Genomic DNA, 19,538 nt, shown 5'->3' with positions numbered 1-19,538 from the left:
TTGTTACAACCATCACAAGATACACAGTAGATACCACATCAGGTGCTTAGGCTAGGAACAACATAGGAACAGTTAAACAATTCCAGAGTGTGTTTTAGTTGAATCCTAGCGTGCCCTAACAATTTGGTATCTTGGAGGTGAAAACGTCGACGCGTTTCGAACCCAATACCATTCGGCGGGTTCTCCTCAGGACATGGACTGGAGGGTTGTTGTCACTGTGAAACAATTAAGACACGGTGTAAGTGAGGGGTCATTTCAATAAGCTCATCGCGTGGACTCACCCACTTCAAAATTAAAAAAGTACCTTATTTGTGAGGTGGAGGGGTCACTCCCTGCGGGAAGAATGAAATGCGAGATTTACATTAGATACAGTCTACCTATGTTGTAGATGTGCTGCACACAGGTTGTTACGTAAAATCAAGGCGTACCTTGACAGAGGGCGAAGTTACCGCTGAACAAGGACGCGGTGCCGGCCGTGATCAGTTGTTCGGTGTGTAGATCTAAAATCTGGAAAGAGGATCGGGACTTAGTATAACTCTTATTGCCAAGATGATGCACTGGTAAGACACAGAGTAAGTGAGGGAAATCCTACCTTTTTTGACGTGGCAATTTATTCGAATTGAGCGCGTGGGAGGCGGCGGCCGCCGCACGGGCTGGCGTGCTGTTAAAGAAAGGGGGGCACACATTTAGACTGACATTAGGGTGATCGTGGTTTAATGCAAGTCCGAAAAGGGGATGCATATCCCAAGCGGATGACTTACTTCTCGGCAGAGAATACGAGCAGCAACGGTCCGGCACACAGTGACTTCTGAGAGACAGCTTGTTGCTGAAGGGGGCGTGTCTCCCTATATTTAAACAGCCTGTGGTCCCGATGCATTGTGGGATTTGAAGTTTTTTTTTTTAACTGTAGCAGGGGGTGCGCAGCACAAGACTGGTAGATCGTCTACATAAAATTTGTAGATTAGTGAATTTCCTATTCCCGAGGTTTGGTACAGTGCGGTCACGAGAGTAGCAACGGCATAAGCAGACTAACAAAGCGAACAGACAGTTCATTTATAGATTGCTGAGTTCATTCAGATCATTCAAACCTGACACGGCAGTGTTGAATTTCAGGATGAGGTACGCCTCTTTCTGTGCCAGTCTTGCATCAGGGTCCCCTCCGGCGCCCGGGACATTTTTTATGCTCGCCAAGATGGTCCACTTAAGATCGTTTGCGGCATGATCCTTCTTCAGAAAGTGCGATACCAGGGGCGCAGTGAGCACTTTGTTGTTGATTCGAGATTTATGTTGAATTATCCGCTGGCGCACTTCTTGTGTCGTCTTCCCTATGTAGATTTTACTGCAGGGACAAGTTATGGCGTACACTGCGTATTTCGTTTTGCAGTTTGTAAAGTCCTCATGGCGCCAGTGTTTTGTTCCATCGGTGAAATGAGTGCCTTCCATCGTCAAACCGCAGACTGAACAAGTTCCACATTTGTGGTGACCTTTCACTGGGCCCATATTGAAAAGGGTACTTTTTGTCTCTTTTTTGATAGCACCCCTGGTGGATGAGATTTGCTGTCCTATACTTCGGTTTTTTTTCAATGCGAACAAGGGCTTGCCAATCTCAGGGATGATTTCCTCCACGAGGTGCCAATTGTTCCGGATGATTTTTTGTACCGGGTTCGTGTGGGGTCCAAATGTAGATACACATACCATCCGATCTGTTTGTGGCTTGACCCTTTTCTGAAGTAGATGTTCTCGGGGTGTCCATCTCGCCCTCTTCATCGAGTGTTTTACAAGCTTCTCCGGGTATCCTCTCTCTCTTAGTTTGTTCGTGAGGGCTTCGCCATGGATGTTGAAATCTTCAGTTCTTGAACAATTCCTTCTCACCCTAAGGAACTGTCCATAGGGGAGGTTGTTCTTCAGGGTCTTTGGATGGTAGCTTTTGTAGTGAAGCGAATTGTTCTTATCGGTTCTTATCTGTGAGTCCACGCGATGAGCTTATTGAAATGACCCCTCACTTACACCGTGTCTTAATTGTTTCACAGTGACAACAACCCCCCAGTCCATGTCCTGAGGAGAACCCGCCGAATGGTATTGGGTTAGAAACGCGTCGACGTTTTCACCTCCAAGATACGCCGGCGTTCTCTCGAGCACCTGCGCCGGATTAGAGACGTTATCTGCGCTGCCGGACGGCATAGAACTAAGCGGTGTTTAACTCCCGCATTGACGCCGCCTTTGAGCCACTGATACGAGCAATTGAATCCTCGCATCACATAACGTTTCCCTGCTACGGAAACCACACCTGGCCCAGGGAATAACACGGCCCCTTCATTTCCAAACCTGAATAGATAACCCCTTTGGAAACGGAGACTACAAATACAAACAACATTAGCCTCTGCAATCTCTGGCGCTTATTGCATAGACTTCGTGTAGATTCACGACACCGGCCAAATTAATTTCCTCGCCGCCTAGGAATCACAGTTGATACTTCTTTATTTCAGGGAAGCTCACGTCCTGATGATGATCTAAAACAAACTAGATCGAAACGCCGTCGACAAACTCAAGGAAAACTCCCCTATTTTTCATTGTATATAATTTTTGTGGGAATAACCTTGTGGTGACATCTTTGTATATAAATGTATATAATTGCTTTTTTAATATATTCACTAAAGTCACTTTAAGCACTTTTGTCACATATGTGAGCACCTGATAAGAAAGTAATTATCGTTATTACTAATTTTTTTCAAATTTTTTTTATATAATATTGTAATAAAACTGACCTATATGGTATTCTACTAAGACTTTCTCCCTGAATTAATTTTATGAATTAATTTCATAATTAACAGTATTCTTCCCAGGACCTCGTTGAGGCCACCAAAAACCATTGTAATTTTTGCAAGTACTTTCACCCCAGGTTTTACTAATGGGGTACCCTTGTTTTCTTTAAATACCCCTTTCTTTAACAGCACGCCAGCCCGTGCGGCGGCCGCCGCCTCCCAATTCGAATAAATTGCCACGTCAAAAAAGGTAGGATTTCCCTAACTTACTCTGTGTCTTACCAGTGCATCATCTTGGCAATAAGAGTTATACTAAGTCCCGATCCTCTCTCCAGATTTTAGATCTACACACCGAACAACTGATCACGGCCGGCACCGCGTCCTTGTTCAGCGGTAACTTCGCCCTCTGTCAAGGTACGCCTTGATTTTACGTAACAACCTGTGTGCAGCACATCTACAACATAGGTAGACTGTATCTAATGTAAATCTCGCATTTCATTCTTCTCGCAGGGAGTGACCCCTCCACCTCACAAATAAGGTACTTTTTTAATTTTGAAGTGGGTGAGTCCACGCGATGAGCTTATTGAAATGACCCCTCACTTACACCGTGTCTTAATTGTTTCACAGTGACAACAACCCCCCAGTCCATGTCCTGAGGAGAACCCGCCGAATGGTATTGGGTTAGAAACGCGTCGACGTTTTCACCTCCAAGATACCAAATTGTTAGGGCACGCTAGGATTCAACTAAAACACACTCTGGAATTGTTTAACTGTTCCTATGTTGTTCCTAGCTTAAGCACCTGATGTGGTATCTACTGTGGATCTTGTGATGGTTGTAACAAGGAGGTTTCTTTCAAACACAATAGTCCCCTTGTCTATTTCATATCCAGGATTGGAGCCTCTGTAAAGTGATTAACTTGAGGCCTTTCTATAGTTGTCTATGTTATTTATGTATGACAATTTCTTTGTTTACACACTGTTTTGATAATTTTCTCTCAGTTCACTGAATTTGTATTTGTATTTTGTTATGAATGTTGTGTTGTATCTTTTGATGCCAAAGAATTTCCTGCACGAAATATTTTATAAAAAAATAAGTCAATCAACACAAATGGTTGTCCAACCCAGTGATTTATTACACTAGGTCTGTGTACTTTGACGCTAATTCAATACTGCCCGGCCATTGCTTTGTTTTTCCATGTAGTAGTGGTCCAGGCCGGTCAGTGACAGGACCCAAGCCTTCCCCAGTTTCCCCTTTCTTCGACGGTTTAAGCAGGTCTGCACAACCAGTTTCAGTAAGGGTGACCTGCTTTCCACATTATTAAAATTCTATGCACTGCTTGTTATTCTCATTCAGGTATGTGAATCTTTGAACAATCCAATTCTGGAGGAAAAAAATGAGTTGGCATCAACTCAAATTCTCCTGCGTTGTTGTTCATAGTTGTACACACGTCCCTCCCTTGTCAGAGGATCACTTTTTATTATATCATTCACTCTGACATCTGAGCTGTAGTAGCCTTTTGGGAAGTAGAGAGATCATCGGTTCTACCACTTTGGTTGACGTTTGGGTTGTCAAATGAGGTGGATGTGCTACCAAACAAATTCTAATATTGGGTCTATGGCCATTGTAATACTGACTATTTAAACTCACTGGGGAATTCCGGCCTGGCAATAGGGAATGAGCCACGCATGTGTACGTACCTATGAAAGATACTAACACTGGAGTTGCAGTCAATTAACTACTTTCTTATGTATGTGTTTGAATAGGATAATTGTGAATAAGTAATTGAACCTTGAGTTTGATCTGTGTCTACTGGAGAATAAGAAAATTGTTAATCGCCCCTGTGAATAACTCTACAGGTGTCATCAATTCCCTCTGCAATGGCTAAGTTGTGCACTCAGAGTATCTTTTCAAGGGTATGAAGTTTTTGCCTAAGTGGGAGAAAGACTGATATTAACTCCATCGGCTCATGTTCCTAGCTGCCAGTGACTGCTGGTTAACGCCCCTGGGAAACAGATCAAGTGTTTAACTTTAGTGGGATAAATGGGGCAGTTTTCAGTGTAACGGCTGCACCATGTCCCGCCAAAAGAAAACTCTGCATGAACCTAAAAGCAATTCGGTCACATCCTATATCCTGATAACCATAGGGAGGCTTGGGTCCAGTATGCTGGTCCCATCACTGTCACATCCCCCCCCCCCACCCCCTCCACCTCAGACATTTTAATTTTTCTTTATTTCATTTTCCTGAATAAAGTGACATCTCTTTCTAATATATTATGGTGTTGCTAAAAGAGTATTCTGTAGTGGCAAACCATAATCCTCTCAATTGTATTAACATTAAATCTGTAAATTTTAAATGTTCATTCTGTTAAACCTATTCATGTTAATTGAAATATTACAGTGTATGCTTATAAAAAGAATAGTATTTTATAGAACATATGCTTCTACAGAGATCTGTAATTAAACCTTTTAAAACTGGCGCATTTTGTTAGAGGCTGTTGTGGGATCACTCTGCTGATTATTTATGCGGTGTGCCAGTCAGATTGTTACTGGTGACTTCTGCATCCGTGAGTGTGGTGTGAATTGATGCTTCTTGCCTTTGTTATCCACATAGCTCTTCAAAAATACATTCTTAATACATCGTATATCATGTGATCTACGCTATATGTTCATCGTATTGTTGGGATAATTTAAGTTGTGGCATTTTGCTTCTCCATTTGTGGGGAAGCCTAAACGTTGTGATGTAGTTGGTTTTCACCCAGGAGAATTTAAATATGGATGATGCAGAATAAGAGTCTGTAATGGAATTTTCCACTTCGAAACCTGAATGAAGATTTCTTGGTTGAGCAGTAATTTTGCATATCGCAGTCGACTGCAAAAGAAGCAGGTAATAAATGGTAGTGTTTTATTCTGAGCGGCTTGTCGGCAAGAAACAAGGCAGTCCCAAATATTTCACGTCTGTTGAACAGTTGATTAGACATCTGTGAGTCAGTCATGCTATTGGTGATAGTTTATTGGCAGCTTCCATGAATTTGTCAAATCCACTTCGTATCTGAGCGTCACTACAGTTACATTCTTCGAATTTAGCACAAAGACTACTGCGTATGCAGAACAAACAATTAAGATCATGGGCAGTGAATGGCCTCTATCCTAATGACAAAATCGGCAGGCAGCCATAAACCTAACGTGTATTTGTAAAGCGCACGCACACCCAAAGGGATCTTGGTGCAGAATAACAGATCTATTCCAAAAGGAGCCCAGAGGGAAAAAGAGACCGGGTTGCCCTCCACTCAATAAACATCAACACAACAAGAACCCTGTCTATTAGGCAAACATAATTTTACATCTTCCAAGGAAATACCTTTCGTCTATTTCCTCTACTGCAACCAACCCTTTATTCTTTATTTTCTATGGTTGTGTGCACTGTTCATTGCCCTTTATTTAAAACACTAGCAGCCCGTCCTGACGTGGTCCGGGTATGAATTGCTGCCGGCCAGTAGTATATTGTTTTGTAGGATTTCGTTTTGATAGCATTTCTTATCTGTGACAGGCCTGTGAAACGCTCCGATTCACAGTGCACTGCTGATGCACTCAAGAGTGCGCATTCAGTAGTGTGTGAACTCTAGTTTCCCTACTTTATTTTTCCTTGCAATATTATATAGCGCGAACTCAACAACATGGCATGAGCACAGTTTGCATTACAGAAGAACACATTCATTTGTGGTTAGCACGGGGAGACAAAGCGATTTGCCTGGAATCACAGGATGTTGAGCTGATGCCGAGATTCGAACGTAGCTCCCCAGCTCTAAAGTTCGCAATTCTAGAACTTGTGGCGGGAGGTGTGTCTAAAAGTGTATGTCGGTGCTGGCCATCAATGAGAGAGACCTGCGCATTTTTCAAATGGGTGGTGAAAAAATATGAGTATGTTGCTGGAGATGTGGGCCGCCGTGCCACCAATGTATTTACCGTGGGAGGGTAAACCCCCATTATTCTGCAACTTTCTTTCCGCATACCATCACTCCGCATACTTTCATTACGAAAGTACCATGACTCCGCAATGCCATTATAACGCATGGCATTACATTTTATATGCTTTAACCACGCATACATTTACAACGAAATTTGGTGTAAATGCAAAATGGTGAAAGCATGTTTTTTTTTAATGTTTGGATAAGGAAAGTATGGGTATAGGGGTATATGTTTTGAGGGTACTGCGGTATATGTTTTGGGGTGTTTGGGTATTTTAAGGGTTCAAATATGGTTTTGGGTTATGGGGTATAGGGGTAGTTTTAGGGTTCAGGGCTAGGTTTGGGTTTTGGGGTACAGGGGTATTTTCAGGGGTTCAGGGCTAGGTTTGGGGGTACAGGGGTATTAGGGTTAGGTTTGAGTTTTGGGGTACAGTGGTATTTTTAGGATTCAGGGCTAGGTTTGGGTTTTGGGGTACAGGGGGTATTTTTAGGGTTCAGGGGTAGGTTTGGGTTTGAGTTACATGGGTATTTATAGGCTTCTGGGCTAGGTTTGGGTTTTGGGGTACAGGGGTATTTACAGGCTTCTGGGCTAGGTTTGGGTTTTGGGGTACAGGGGTATTTTTAGGGTTTAGGGATAGGTTTGGGTTTTGGGGTATAGGGTATATTTATAGGGTTAAGATGGGTTAGTGTCTAATGGTGTTGGGGTATTTTAAGGCGTAAGGGTGGGTTATGATTATTGGGTGCAGGGGTATTTAAATGGAACAGGGTGGGATTAGCACACGATATGAGACATGACATGAAGGGGGGAACGTACCACACGCCCCCAGCGTTTGTCACGCCCCCAGCACACGCCCACAGCACAACGCAGGCACGCCCACAAGGGACTACTTTGCTGGCACGGTTCTTTTACCTTTTAAATGTATATAGTGGGCGTCTGCATAGCCAATGTCCTTCTGCTGCAACTGCCCTTTCCAACCCTGTATTGGGTGTTGTGATTGGTGCTGTGGTTCCTGAGATTACCCGCCTCAAAGGTTTGGGCGCTCTCTTTATTATATTAGTATGGATAACCATTTTCAAACGACAGTTGGCAAGAACCACAACAGTGGTAGAAACCCACTCGTCCTATACAGTAGTGAAAAAAGTGTAGAGGACAAAATGACCCCTCACGGCACACCACCATCGGGGTAACTGGCCGGTACTCCCCAGATTAGGCCCCTTTTCTCATCATAGGCGATCATTTTATGTCCCAGAAAAGAAAAGCAAAAGAAAGTGTCCAAACAAGGCAAAAGAACTGAAGTGCAGTGGAGTGATCAGGAATCACCATCCACTAGTGACAAAAAGTGAAATTAAAATTGGCAGACACCTCTCTAACACCACCTTTTTTTTATTTTATTTTTTTTATTGATTTTTAGGTGTGATCTGTCAAATTAAAACAGGTTGGTAGCTAACCTCGTATACCAATACCCACTGCCAACGTGTTTCTCTGCCTCATAAATTTCGGCAAGTTCTTCAGGGCTAGAATAACAGATGTCAGGCAGCTGTTTCGGCCTCCTTAAAACACTTAGGAGTTTTCTCCCTCTCCTTCCTAGGTCTGCCAAAAAAACGGTGATTCGGGCATTAGTCCTGTCTTGATTGGATTATGCTAATGTCCTGTATATTGGCATCCCTGGATATTCTATGAATAGTCTTCAGGTGATTCAGAACGCGGCCGCTAGGCTGCTCTTGGGAATCGCTAAGAGGAGTAGTGTGCATGCTCTTATCCACGCCCTCCACTGGCTTCCCGTGGCAGAGAGGGTAAAATTTAAATCGCTGGTGAATGCTCTTCGTGGACTCTATGCTCACGGGCCCACCTATTTACAGAACCGGTTCTCGTTTTATGTCCCGCTAAGACAACTGCAATCTTCTGCCCTTCTGTTAGCTAGGGTGCCTCGCTTCTCCTGCCACAAACTGGGTGGCTGCTCTCTTGTTGTTAAGGCTACCCAGGCTTGGAATGCCCTCCCATTTGCTTTGCTCAATACTCCGGACCCGCTAGCATTTTAGAAACTATTAAAACCTCATCTGTACTCGTAATTGCTGGTTGCTCAGTCAGAGACTCCTCTTGATTCCGCGCTGGGACACTCCTCGGAGTAGCTATTGCACGTTATAAAAGGATTTAACATGACAAATTGTTTCCCAACTCGGTACTCTTTGAACATCTTCAGGAAGACCCTCAAGGACTGGCTCTTTGACTAAACAGTTCTGCTGACCCCTCCCCCTCAGTGCCTTGAGACCCTCACAGGTGAGTAGTGCACTGACAATTCCCTTGCTTGATTGATTTTGATTTGCATGACTAGGAAAGAAAATCTGAAAAGTATTTTTATACGTTTTATGATCTATTCGAGTTAAATAAAAGACTTGCATGTTTCTAGCAGGAAAAAATTCAAAATAAAACCTTGGTATTTTTTTAAAGGCAGCATGTTTAAGTCCAACTCCGTTTTTCAAGAACTAGGCTTTTTTCTTCAAATATGTTATTAAATAAGCAAGCCAGTTGGAAGTGAAGCCTTACGATGTGGGTCTCTCTGGTTCCCACATAGTTCATAGTGCAGGACAAAGAGAAACCCAGAGCTGGGGTACCGGGTTTCGATCAAAGGTTAATTATTCAGAATTCCAAAGCAAGATTAATCTCCTCTCTAGGCAGAACCGGCAATCTGCACACTTCGAATCTCTGACAGGATTCTGGTTCAACAGGGGCTGAATGTGGATTCTGTTAGTCCTCCCAGAGACTGCATAGACTGTAAAGGAAAGGTAACAAGGTGTACCGTCCTTAAAGGCATCTTGTAGAGAGAACATTTTGTGCTGCAATTACTTAGTCCACCTGGAGGGTACCACCCCCACGTAACCGTTGCAATTTAAAACGTCATACAATACATCCATGGCATGTCGCCGATCAACCACATATGGGAAAAGGGCTTCTTCCAGTCAATTGGTATTTAATGCAGAAGATCCGTAGATTCCTGAACCAGATGTTCAAGTAAAAGGCCTGTGACTCCCTCTATTAGCTGCCACCAACCGTCCATGTCCCAAATGCCTGTGTAGCCTCCTTCAGGGTGGATTAGGGTACTCGTTGGGCACACATCCAGATGAGAAGAGCCTTCTGATTTGATTCAAAAAGCATGCAGCTCCCTTTCTGTAGTCGCAGATGTTGCAGGCTGGTGTGTCATCGTAGTTGGGCACAATATATGTATTACAAGTTTTTCGTCATATATTGAAGGTACAATATGTTTTACAATTGCAGTAGCTCTAAACATAGAAGTATGGCTTTGGAGTCTGGTAAATTCGCATTCATAAGCAGAGGTGCACAGTCTCAAAACAATTAACTATTCAGAAAACCCAAACTGCAACTAACAAAGGCCCACAACGCCCAGTGTTGGGTTGAATTAGCCGTTTCTATGGTTTTGTCCCTCTTGCCGCTTAGTATGGGCCTCATGTGTACTGCTATAGATCTAAGCGGAAGCCAGCAAACACTCACCCCTTCCCCAGTCCTGTATTTCATTTTTGCACGAGTAACTGAGATCCTGGGCCTGAATGGAGTATGTGGCTTCAAGCTTGTGAAAAGTGAGAGGAGCACGTTTAAACCGAGCTGTAGGAGCTCTTTGGTGCCATCATGTAAGACCTGGCTATACTGCTGAACAAATCTGTGCACCCACCCCGCACCCTAAGATCCTCACGGTTGAGTAGGGCGCTTAAAACACCCTGGTTGATTGATTGAAAGAAGTCAAATGGCAACGTGCAGGAACTGAGAGGCATCACAGCACTGCCAGTACTACCACATTGAAATACACCCAGGACTTTAATGAAGGCATCATTCCAGTCTTGCATTTCTGTATTTTTTCCATATAGAAACCGAGGACTATAATAAAGGATCTGGGAACGAATGCAGTCTTCATTATAGTCCTGCTGATACATCTATATTTAATGAATTGTGGGTCTTACGTCTAACTCAGAAAATGAAACTACCACAGTTTTCTTTTTAAAAAGTTCTTGGATTAATTGTGTTGCATTCCATTATTTATCGCTCCGAAGGCAGCTGGTCATTTCAGAAGGTCTTCGCCCCTCTCAGATTTCTGGAGTAAATGGAAACATGCCTGGCTACTGTGCTTCGGGTGCACTAACAGCCAGCTATACCACAGTCTTGTTGCCACTGCCAACACCAGTACCACCACCAATTACACACCACCACTAAAAGCCCTGCCAAAGGTTGTCTTGTTCAATGTTTTATTGTATGGAAACTTCATTCTGCAAGTCTGTGTTTGCATGTGGTGTCTTATTTAACCCAGACCTGTTGGCGTTGCCAGTGTTTGTTTTCAGATGAAGCTTGTGCTTGCATCAAACCGGAAGACATAAGCTGTGGCGCAATTTAATGGCTCTAATGTTTCGCTCCCTTGTCAGGTGAAATAAGCAAACTACTGCTGAAAACGCAATGTCTCGAAGGAAGTCCGAAAGCAGAGTCCCTCCAGGTTTTCTGTCCACCACTATCCGTACTCCAATCAAGACTGAAAACTTTCAGAACGCGTACACAGTTTCTGATAAGGAATTAGGAAGGTAAGAAATGTTGCTGCCAGGAGGAGTATTTATGACACTGCAGTGAAAATCCCATTGCTAAATTTAGGCCTCCGCCCGCCCGCCCAATTCAGTGGATTTTCTGAGGTTTATAAATATATCGATCCATTAAAGTCACACACAGCTTGTAACATGGCGAATTTTATGGCCAATGTACTTGGTTCCTTTATATATTTATTTATTAATTTGCTGATTAAGTTGCTCCGTACAAATTGAGGGAGTGGAAAATTATCTAAATAATCAGCATTCAGCAGCAACATTCAGGTGATCTGGGAAATTATAAACACCACACGATAATGGGGTATGGTTTTTAAAGTCCTCTGAATGTTTAGGCAGTAGTGTAGGCTTGCAGTTCACAGATCTCAATTGTGATTTTGCTAGTATTTTATAGTTCACTGCCACGTACCAAGAAATAACTTTACTTGGCTTGCATTGCCTTTGATTCTTCTAGTTAGGACCATATTTATTTCTGCATGTTGGCAGGTGGAATTCTGAGGTGACTTACCGGTAAAACAGGAAAACATTAAAACAGTAGTAGTTTCTTGCGGTGACACTGTGGCTTTTGTTTAGGATAGCTCTGTGGATTATGGGATAACTTCTCACTGTTTCGTTCATATGAAATTACGAACACATCGCCTAACATGCTCCAGTGAATGCATTAGTGTCGTTCAGAAGTGCTGATTGATGGGTTCTGGGTACAGAAAGAATAGGGCAGTGTGCCATCTAGTAGTGAAAGTTTGACTGTACTAAAAAAATGCACTTGGCAAAACTTGCTCTTTTGCCTACTAAGGGCGACGTATTTTGAGACTTTCTTGCTAAACGTGTTTTATTCACAACCTGTCTTCCAAAGTAAACACCAACATATTAGATGTGTATATTTACCTTTTCAGCGTAAGAGAGGAATTGGGCAGCTCATCTCTTTGGTTTTTCAAGTAGGAATTCTCTCTTTAAACTCTTTTCTGGAGTCAATAGCTATCACAGATTATTTTAATTGTTTTAAGAATTGTGGTTTGTTGGGTTCAGCTGTTAAATTGTATGAACCTTTTCCCTGTGCCCTTGGGTGTAGCACATAACCAATAGCTCTTTGTCTCGTTTAAAACATTAACACAATATTGTCGATATTGTAGGGCGTTTTTGGGTGCCAGAACTTATTTTTGCTCATCAGACTTTGTCCCAGACCAAAAGAGAAAAAAACACTAAAGGGGGAAAGAAGGAGGAAGAGAGAGGCGTAAAAACAATGACAATGGGAGGACGGAAAGATTTAAAAAAAAACCTGCTAGAGGGTGATAAAGTGGGGATTCTGGGGGCAAGGTGGCGGCCGTACTTTCGGCCGGACAAGCTGCCTAAGGCACTCGCTCACCACTGTGCTGTAAATCTATGTTTATGGATCCCCGAACATTCCTGAAAAAAATTTGTAGGCTACGTTTAGCCGCACCGCATATTTATCAAAAACGTGATGCTCTGGTGCTCTCCTGTCGTCTGAGGTCAACTCTCCCACTGTCAACTTACCCACTGGATCCTTTTGTGGCAGGCTGGTTTTCCATCACCCTGCTCTGGCTGCAGTGCGGTTTCGCCTCTTCTGCCAGTCATCTTTTCGGAGGGGATGCTGCCAAAGGGAAAAGCTGCCGTGCCTGCAATCAGCGGTCGTACCTCGCTCGATCGGGCAGGCGGCCCTGTGAAAGCTGTTATTGAGGCATATCAAGCGGCGCCAGCACCAGCGCCGGTATCCACAGCAGGGGGCTGGAACGCGATGGAGAGCTTGAGTGATCGGCAGCCCCCTGCTGAGCCTGCATCCCCCGCTGTGGCTGCGCTGTGGTCGAAGAGGACTGTGCCAACGATGTTCCACAAGCCATCAGACAAGGCTAAGCAGGCTGTCAAAAGTAAAAAAAACTCAACTGGCTGCTGTAGCGGTCACATCTCCAAAGCCCGTAATTACCTCGGCATCGGATATGGGTATAATGGATTCTGGTCTTTCATCTCCTTCTACTTCCCCTGTATTATTGCCAGTAGCTGACAGGGTGGTCCCGTCAGATAGTGCTGCGGCTCCACATTTAGGATGGTTAAACATTACTCCTGCATTAACAGCTCCTAATGAAAATATGGTCCATCCTCCACAACCCAATGGAACTTTGGGACCTGTAGCCCTATCTCAGATCACAGGGGCTCCCGCAGTGATCACGTCAACACCCATCATCATTGCTAAATGAAGTAACTTCGGAAGCAACTGGTTCTAAAGCCCTACGGAAGCCAGGCTCAAACTCCAATGAGGATATGGCAGGGGTGACCTATATTACTCTCTTTCAGACCACACAGGCTCCTCTGAGGAAGATTTTGGTGAGGAAAAAGACTGGACTGATGATGATAGTGAAATGGGGGATTGGCGCACATGTGAGGCACTGAGCTCACATTCTGGGCCCCGCACAGTCCAAAACGGCAGTTAGAGACCAAGGGGCTATAGTATCTGGCCACGATGCAGGGTCACTGACCTGGGACTATTCATTCTCCCTACAACCTGGGCTGGAGAGTAACGCTGTCACTGCTACCAATGTAGGGAATAAGCATGGGGCTAATCTCCCGTATTCTCCCTCAGGTGAAATGACCCTGGCGGTGATTTATCAGACCATCATGGTCCATCGTGAGGTGACTCGGCAAGAAAGCGTTCGCACCCAAGGGACATGCCGTAGGGTGCAGAATGCTATCCGGAGAGTGGCCAAGACCTGCTCAAACATCGCCTCTAGAATTGGGGAGGCGGAAGAGGGGATTTCTACTCGTGAAGACAATATGGCCCCCCAAAAAAGTATTACAGATTCAATTAAGGCTCAAAGGGAAGACATTGTATGGATGCTCACGGACCTTGAAAACAGAGCCCGGCGCAACAACCTAAGAGTCCTAGGAGTTCCGGGAGGGGTCGGATGTCAGGCAGTTCATTGTAGAGCTATTTACGGAAGCATTCCCTGAGGTCAAACAATGGGATTGGGAGCTTGAGATCCAGCGGGCCCATCGCTTTCCATTCAAACTAAAGAAACGACCAGGCCATACTGACAAGCCCCGTGCTATCCTTATATGCTTAAATAATTTTTTTGGCCAGAGAAACAATCTATGACTTGGCGCGCCCGGACAGGAAACGGTCTGGCAACGGCTGCCAGTTTTTTGTTAGGTCTGACTTGTGCCCAGCTACTGTTGAGCGTAGGTGGCAGCTTGGTCAGCTAATAGCTCCCTTGCCGTCAAAATGGGCCCAATCTTTTTAACTTTTTCCATCCAAATTAAAAATTATCGCTCAGGACCAGACCAGATTTTTTTACCTCTGAGTTTCAGGCCAAAGAATTTCTGAACTCACTTTAGGCAGTGTAATGCTTGCTATGCTCAGACTTCTTTCTTTTTCTCCCAGGTTTCCTGGGGTTGGGGGTAGGGGGTGCGGTCTTGGAGTTAAGAGTATTGTGGCCTGGCGACTGCCAACGATATACATATGTTCTTTTCTTGCCCCAAACTTGCTTTATTTTTACAGGATATAGAATTGTTTATCAACTCTAGATTTAATATTTTGGTTGCATGGTCACCAGAGCTAGTTATATTTGGCTGTGACGGCGATTGTTTTTACAAGAGAACAAGACATGCATCTGCCTTTCTGTTTATTGCTATGTCACTAGTGCGGCTTTGTATAACATCGCAATGGATTAGTCAGGATGCCCCAACCTTTATTAACTGGAGAACGAGGATTTTGGCACACTATAATTTAGAATCTGCCGTCTTCCAGAGGAGGGGAAAAAGGCGGCGGGAGCTGGGCCAAAAGATCTGGGCTCCATTGGTGGACTGGCTTAGAGACTGCCCGGACCAACTGCATCTTATGTTTACTTATTTTTTTTTTCTTTCTGTAATGCTATGATTTTGCTTATGCTCTTTTATTCCGATTTTCCCCCTCTTCTTTGTTGGCTTAATTTTTCTTGTTCTTATTAACCTTGTTAAGATGTATCGTGTTTGCTTGTCTATATGGTGATGCCTATTTCAAGCTGAATTAAAAAAAAAAGAGGGTGATAAAGTGTAAGGGAGTGTCTGTTAGTGGATTAAAGAGGTGTGAGGTGGAAGCAAGCCTATGCAGCCTGCGCATTTAGCATTTACAAATTAAGCACTGGGCCTAACCGGAGTCCTAATGGATACTTCAAACTACAGATTTCTTAATTTGTGAATAGCCCCAGGTGTCAAAACAAATTTGTCCCCACTGCTGACTGCTCCTTGACCTTGCACCCAACCAAGCCTGATGCCCATTACAGCGCCACAATACTCCCAACCTGAGCATTGATGCCGCACCAATGATGCCGGGAGGGGAGCCAATAGTCCTTTTGGACAAAGCAGGAAATCCGCTGTGACCTCCATCGACATTGGAACCTCCTTGCTCCTGATCATATTCAGTTTTAAAGAGGCTGCTTTTACACATACCGACTGACGCTGATGATGATGATAATTCACAGATTTAGGGCACTTTTTAGACCTTCAAGATGCCAGTGGCCTGGATACCTCCCAAACTAATTTTCTCCACCAGCCTCTCCTTTCGCTCTGTGAACTCCACCTTCCTCATGGGATGCGGTTTGCATTAGTTGTCGGACATTGTGGTGGAAATGTTGCCAGCTGTCCTGGATGATTTCACAAATCACCTCCAACAAATCATGCATCATGGTCAGGCCATTGCCAGATATGACATACGCTTTGGCCTGGAGAATAGCGTCTTCTTGAGTGGTTCAGTTGGGACCATTGTGATGTCTGACCTCCCGTCCTGCAGTCACAGAGATGTAACCTGTAGTTTCAGGTATGCCATGAGCACTTTCAGTTCTCAGGGCTCCCCTTCAGCCTTACGAATTCATGTCGGTAGTCCTCTTTCTGAGGTTGGTAGTGTCAGTCAGTGTGTTCATTAATGCGTGGTTGCTGAAATTAAATTAGTCTCAGTTGCCTCAATGACTCCAAGACATTCAGACCATGATGTACTAGGTTTCAACCCATGGCCTGGATCTCAGTGAGAGCAGCTCTAATGCTTCTTGGCCTCCTGCATCCTGCTTGTGAATAATGCCAGGTGGCTCATGTTGGCTGTGCAGTGGGATCTTAAGTCTCATAAGGCCCAGCATGAAGGGGACCTGATGGATTCCATCCAGGTATCAAAGAAGTCTGCAAAGAATGGGCACAGGCTCTGTCAGGATGTCAGTAGCATAAAACCAAGAAAGCCACTAACCTCAAAGATCGGCCAGCAGGGACGATGGTGTGGAGAAAGCCCCCTTCCTCCCGAGGGAACAACCCCACACAGAGGAACACAAACACCACTGCACAAAGGAGTACCCCAGGGGCAAAAGGGAAATGGAGAAAACCATAAACACTGCGGTTTAGGTATAGCGTCCGGACTGCGCTTGGTAGAAAGAGCTGCCCAGCGTTTTGTCACAATCCTTCTTGGACAACTGCAGTAGGAAAAAACAACAAGGAATCACTCATGAGGTAGAGGCATGGCAATACATTCAGGAAAAAACAACAAGGAATCACTCATGAGGTAGAGGCATGGCAATACATTCAGTCATACTACACTACTCGATTGGTCTCTTCACCTACTCTGGATGCTCTGCCCTTGATAGATCATTCCACAGTAGAAAAACTTCTGCAGAATCTGAAATCAGGCTCTCCTTCGGACATTGCCCCGCCCTCTGCCCTACAACAAGTCTCTGAGGTGGTAGTACCAATTATGAGGGACTTAATCAACTCCTCCCTTTCCACTGGAGTGGTTCCCCCACTGTGGAAACAGGCCAGAGTCAAAGCTCTATTAAAAAAAGCCAATCTTGACCCTGAGGACTGGTCAAACTACCGCCCTATCTCCCTGTTGCCAGGGATGAGTAAAATCACAGAAAAGCATGTAAATCTTGCTTTATCCGCCTTTATTGAGAACGAAGCAGTACTTCACCCAACTCAAACTGGCTTCAGAACAAAACAGGGCACTGAGACCGCCCTGGTGGTGGTAGTGGAGGAAGCGAGGAAGATTGTAGATGCCGGAGGTTGCGCTGCGTTGGTCCTTTTGGACCTCAGCGCAGCCTTCTATACGGTCAACCACTCCCTGTTGATCAGCTGCCTCGGCGAGGCTGGCGTCTCCAGGGTTACTCTTAAATGGCTTCAATCTTTCCTAGCAGAAAGAACATTCTCTGTTTTTGAAGGGGAGCACACTTCAAGACAGTTCCCCCTTCACTACGGTGTTCCCCAGGGATCCTCATTAAGCCCCACCTTATTTAATATCTATATAAGGCCCTTGGCCGAGGTGGTTCTTCCCTGGGGAATAAAACTGGTCACCTATGCCGATGACACCCAGCTGGTGGTCTCACTCACGAGGTCTGAAGACGGGACCTCTGGACCAAACAATCTGTCCCCCTGTCTCACTAAGGTCTGTGAATGGATGGAAGCCTCATTTTGAAACTAAATGGGACTAAAACTGAGATCATGATCATGGGTTACAAGGCTCCTCTGAACCTTAATCCATGGTGGCCGAGTTGCCTGGGTTCCCCTCCGACCCCAAAGAAACAAATCAAGAGTTTGGGAGTCTGGCTTGACCACCCCCCTCGGCTTTCAAGTGCAGGCAAAGAAGGTAGCCGCAACATGCTTTGGCCTGATTAGGAAATTAAGGAAGATTATTAACCTCCTTCCTCCCGATTACAGGCGGCTCCTGGTCCAGTCTTTGATCATCTCCTGATTGGATTACTCCAATGCACTCTATCTTGGCGCCCCGATAGGCACTATCAAAATTCTGCAGTCAGTCCAGAACTGCGCTGCTCTACTTATGGTCAAAGTCCCTAGACACAGCTCGGTTAAGCCTGCTCTGCGTGCTCTTCACTGGCTACCGATTCAGGAGAGGATAGGTTTCAAGGCCATGTGTATGGTCCACAAATCCATCAAAAACAACGGTCCAGATATTCTTTACCCTCTCTTCTGTCCATACCGACCCTCCAGAACCCTTAGGTCTAGTGAACTCAATCTTCTGCCAGTCCCTAGGAACAAAAGATCCCGTACGGTGGGTCGGCGGTTTTCTTTGCAAGCGGACAATTTCTGGAATAATCTTCCTGAGAGCATCCGACTCCTACCGAACCATCTCATGTTCCGGAAACAACTGAAAACCTTTCTTTTCCGATGAGTGATGGTGATGTTACCTGGGTCAAAGCGCTGGGATGCCTTAGGGTAGCCATGCGCTATACCAAGTACATTTTCATTCATTCATTCATTCATTCATTCACACTCCCTTACTAGCCACCCCAGGGATCCCTCACTCACTTCATTAGACCACAATGACTCCGAAGTAAGTAGAATCCAGGACCAAGAACATTGTTCCAGGTGCCCACAGCATAAGAAAAAAGAACCTCCTGTTGCAGTAGTCTCTGGAAGATGGGGAGGCTTGTGAAGCACTGCGCCTTCCTGCAGCAATTCAGTAGAGAAAGTCAGGCGCATGCTGCAATTCACGGAACAGTTTCCGCCTGTATACTCAGAGCAGCCGCAATCGCTGTTCAAGTCAGTTAATGCGGATCCACAAAGAAAAATAAGCAAGCAACCCCCTCAGCATCTGGGAGACTGTTTGTCCAAATTAGGTCAGGAGTGCTGGAGGAGCGTAATCCACGCTGCACCCTCACTATAACTCCTAAATACATGAAAGGGCGGTCACTCCCTGTAGAAATCACGATAACCTGAAATGTCTCTCTCTAGGCAATACCACAGTACCTGTGACTGGTTCAGGCTCCGCATAGATCAAGATGTGGCAAAACATGGGCTCGGCAACGTCAGAGGAAATCGGCGCTCGTCCTCCAGCGGGGAATACCATCCGCTTGGCGCTGCATCCTCTGGGATAATCAGGAAGTTTGTCAAGCCCCATGTTTAGGAAAGGGTGGCGCTTTATAGACGTCCTACGGGCAGGCGGCTCCTGCCATGATGCGCGGGACGCTGTCCCAGGGCATTCTGGGCCTTGTAGTTCTTTGGTGTGTGCGCTATTTACAGTGGAGTTCTACTCTCTCTGGGATTCAGCATGCTGGCATACAAAGCCAGGAGGGGGCAGACAAACCCAGATCCCCTCTCTGGCTCAGGATCACAACAGGTTCTCAACGACCCTACCACGGCTATGTGATACTGCAGCAAACTGGGCAGAGTAAGGCCGTGGGTCCTGTGCCAAGAGGCCTTGTGCCTATGGAAATGGCTATTATCAGAGCACTT

General features: G+C 45.0%; 1 protein-coding gene across 1 annotated transcript in view; it reads left to right on the top strand.

Moving 5' to 3' along the window:
• Window positions 1–19,538, top strand: part of STK17B (serine/threonine kinase 17b) — a 120,518-nt gene that overhangs the window by 18,429 nt on the left and 82,551 nt on the right. Inside the window, exon 2 of the mRNA XM_086955406.1 lies at window positions 11,157–11,309. Coding sequence (XP_086811532.1) covers window positions 11,188–11,309 — 122 coding nt within the window. The 5' untranslated portion in view covers window positions 11,157–11,187. The remainder of the gene's footprint in view (window positions 1–11,156; window positions 11,310–19,538) is intronic.

The sequence above is a fragment of the Lissotriton vulgaris genome, chromosome 2_1, assembly GCF_964263255.1.
Source record: "Lissotriton vulgaris chromosome 2_1, aLisVul1.2, whole genome shotgun sequence".
NCBI classification, from domain to species: domain Eukaryota; kingdom Metazoa; phylum Chordata; class Amphibia; order Caudata; family Salamandridae; genus Lissotriton; species Lissotriton vulgaris.
The sequence above is the reverse complement of the archived record's forward strand: the minus strand, read 5'-3'. Positions and strand labels throughout refer to the sequence as shown.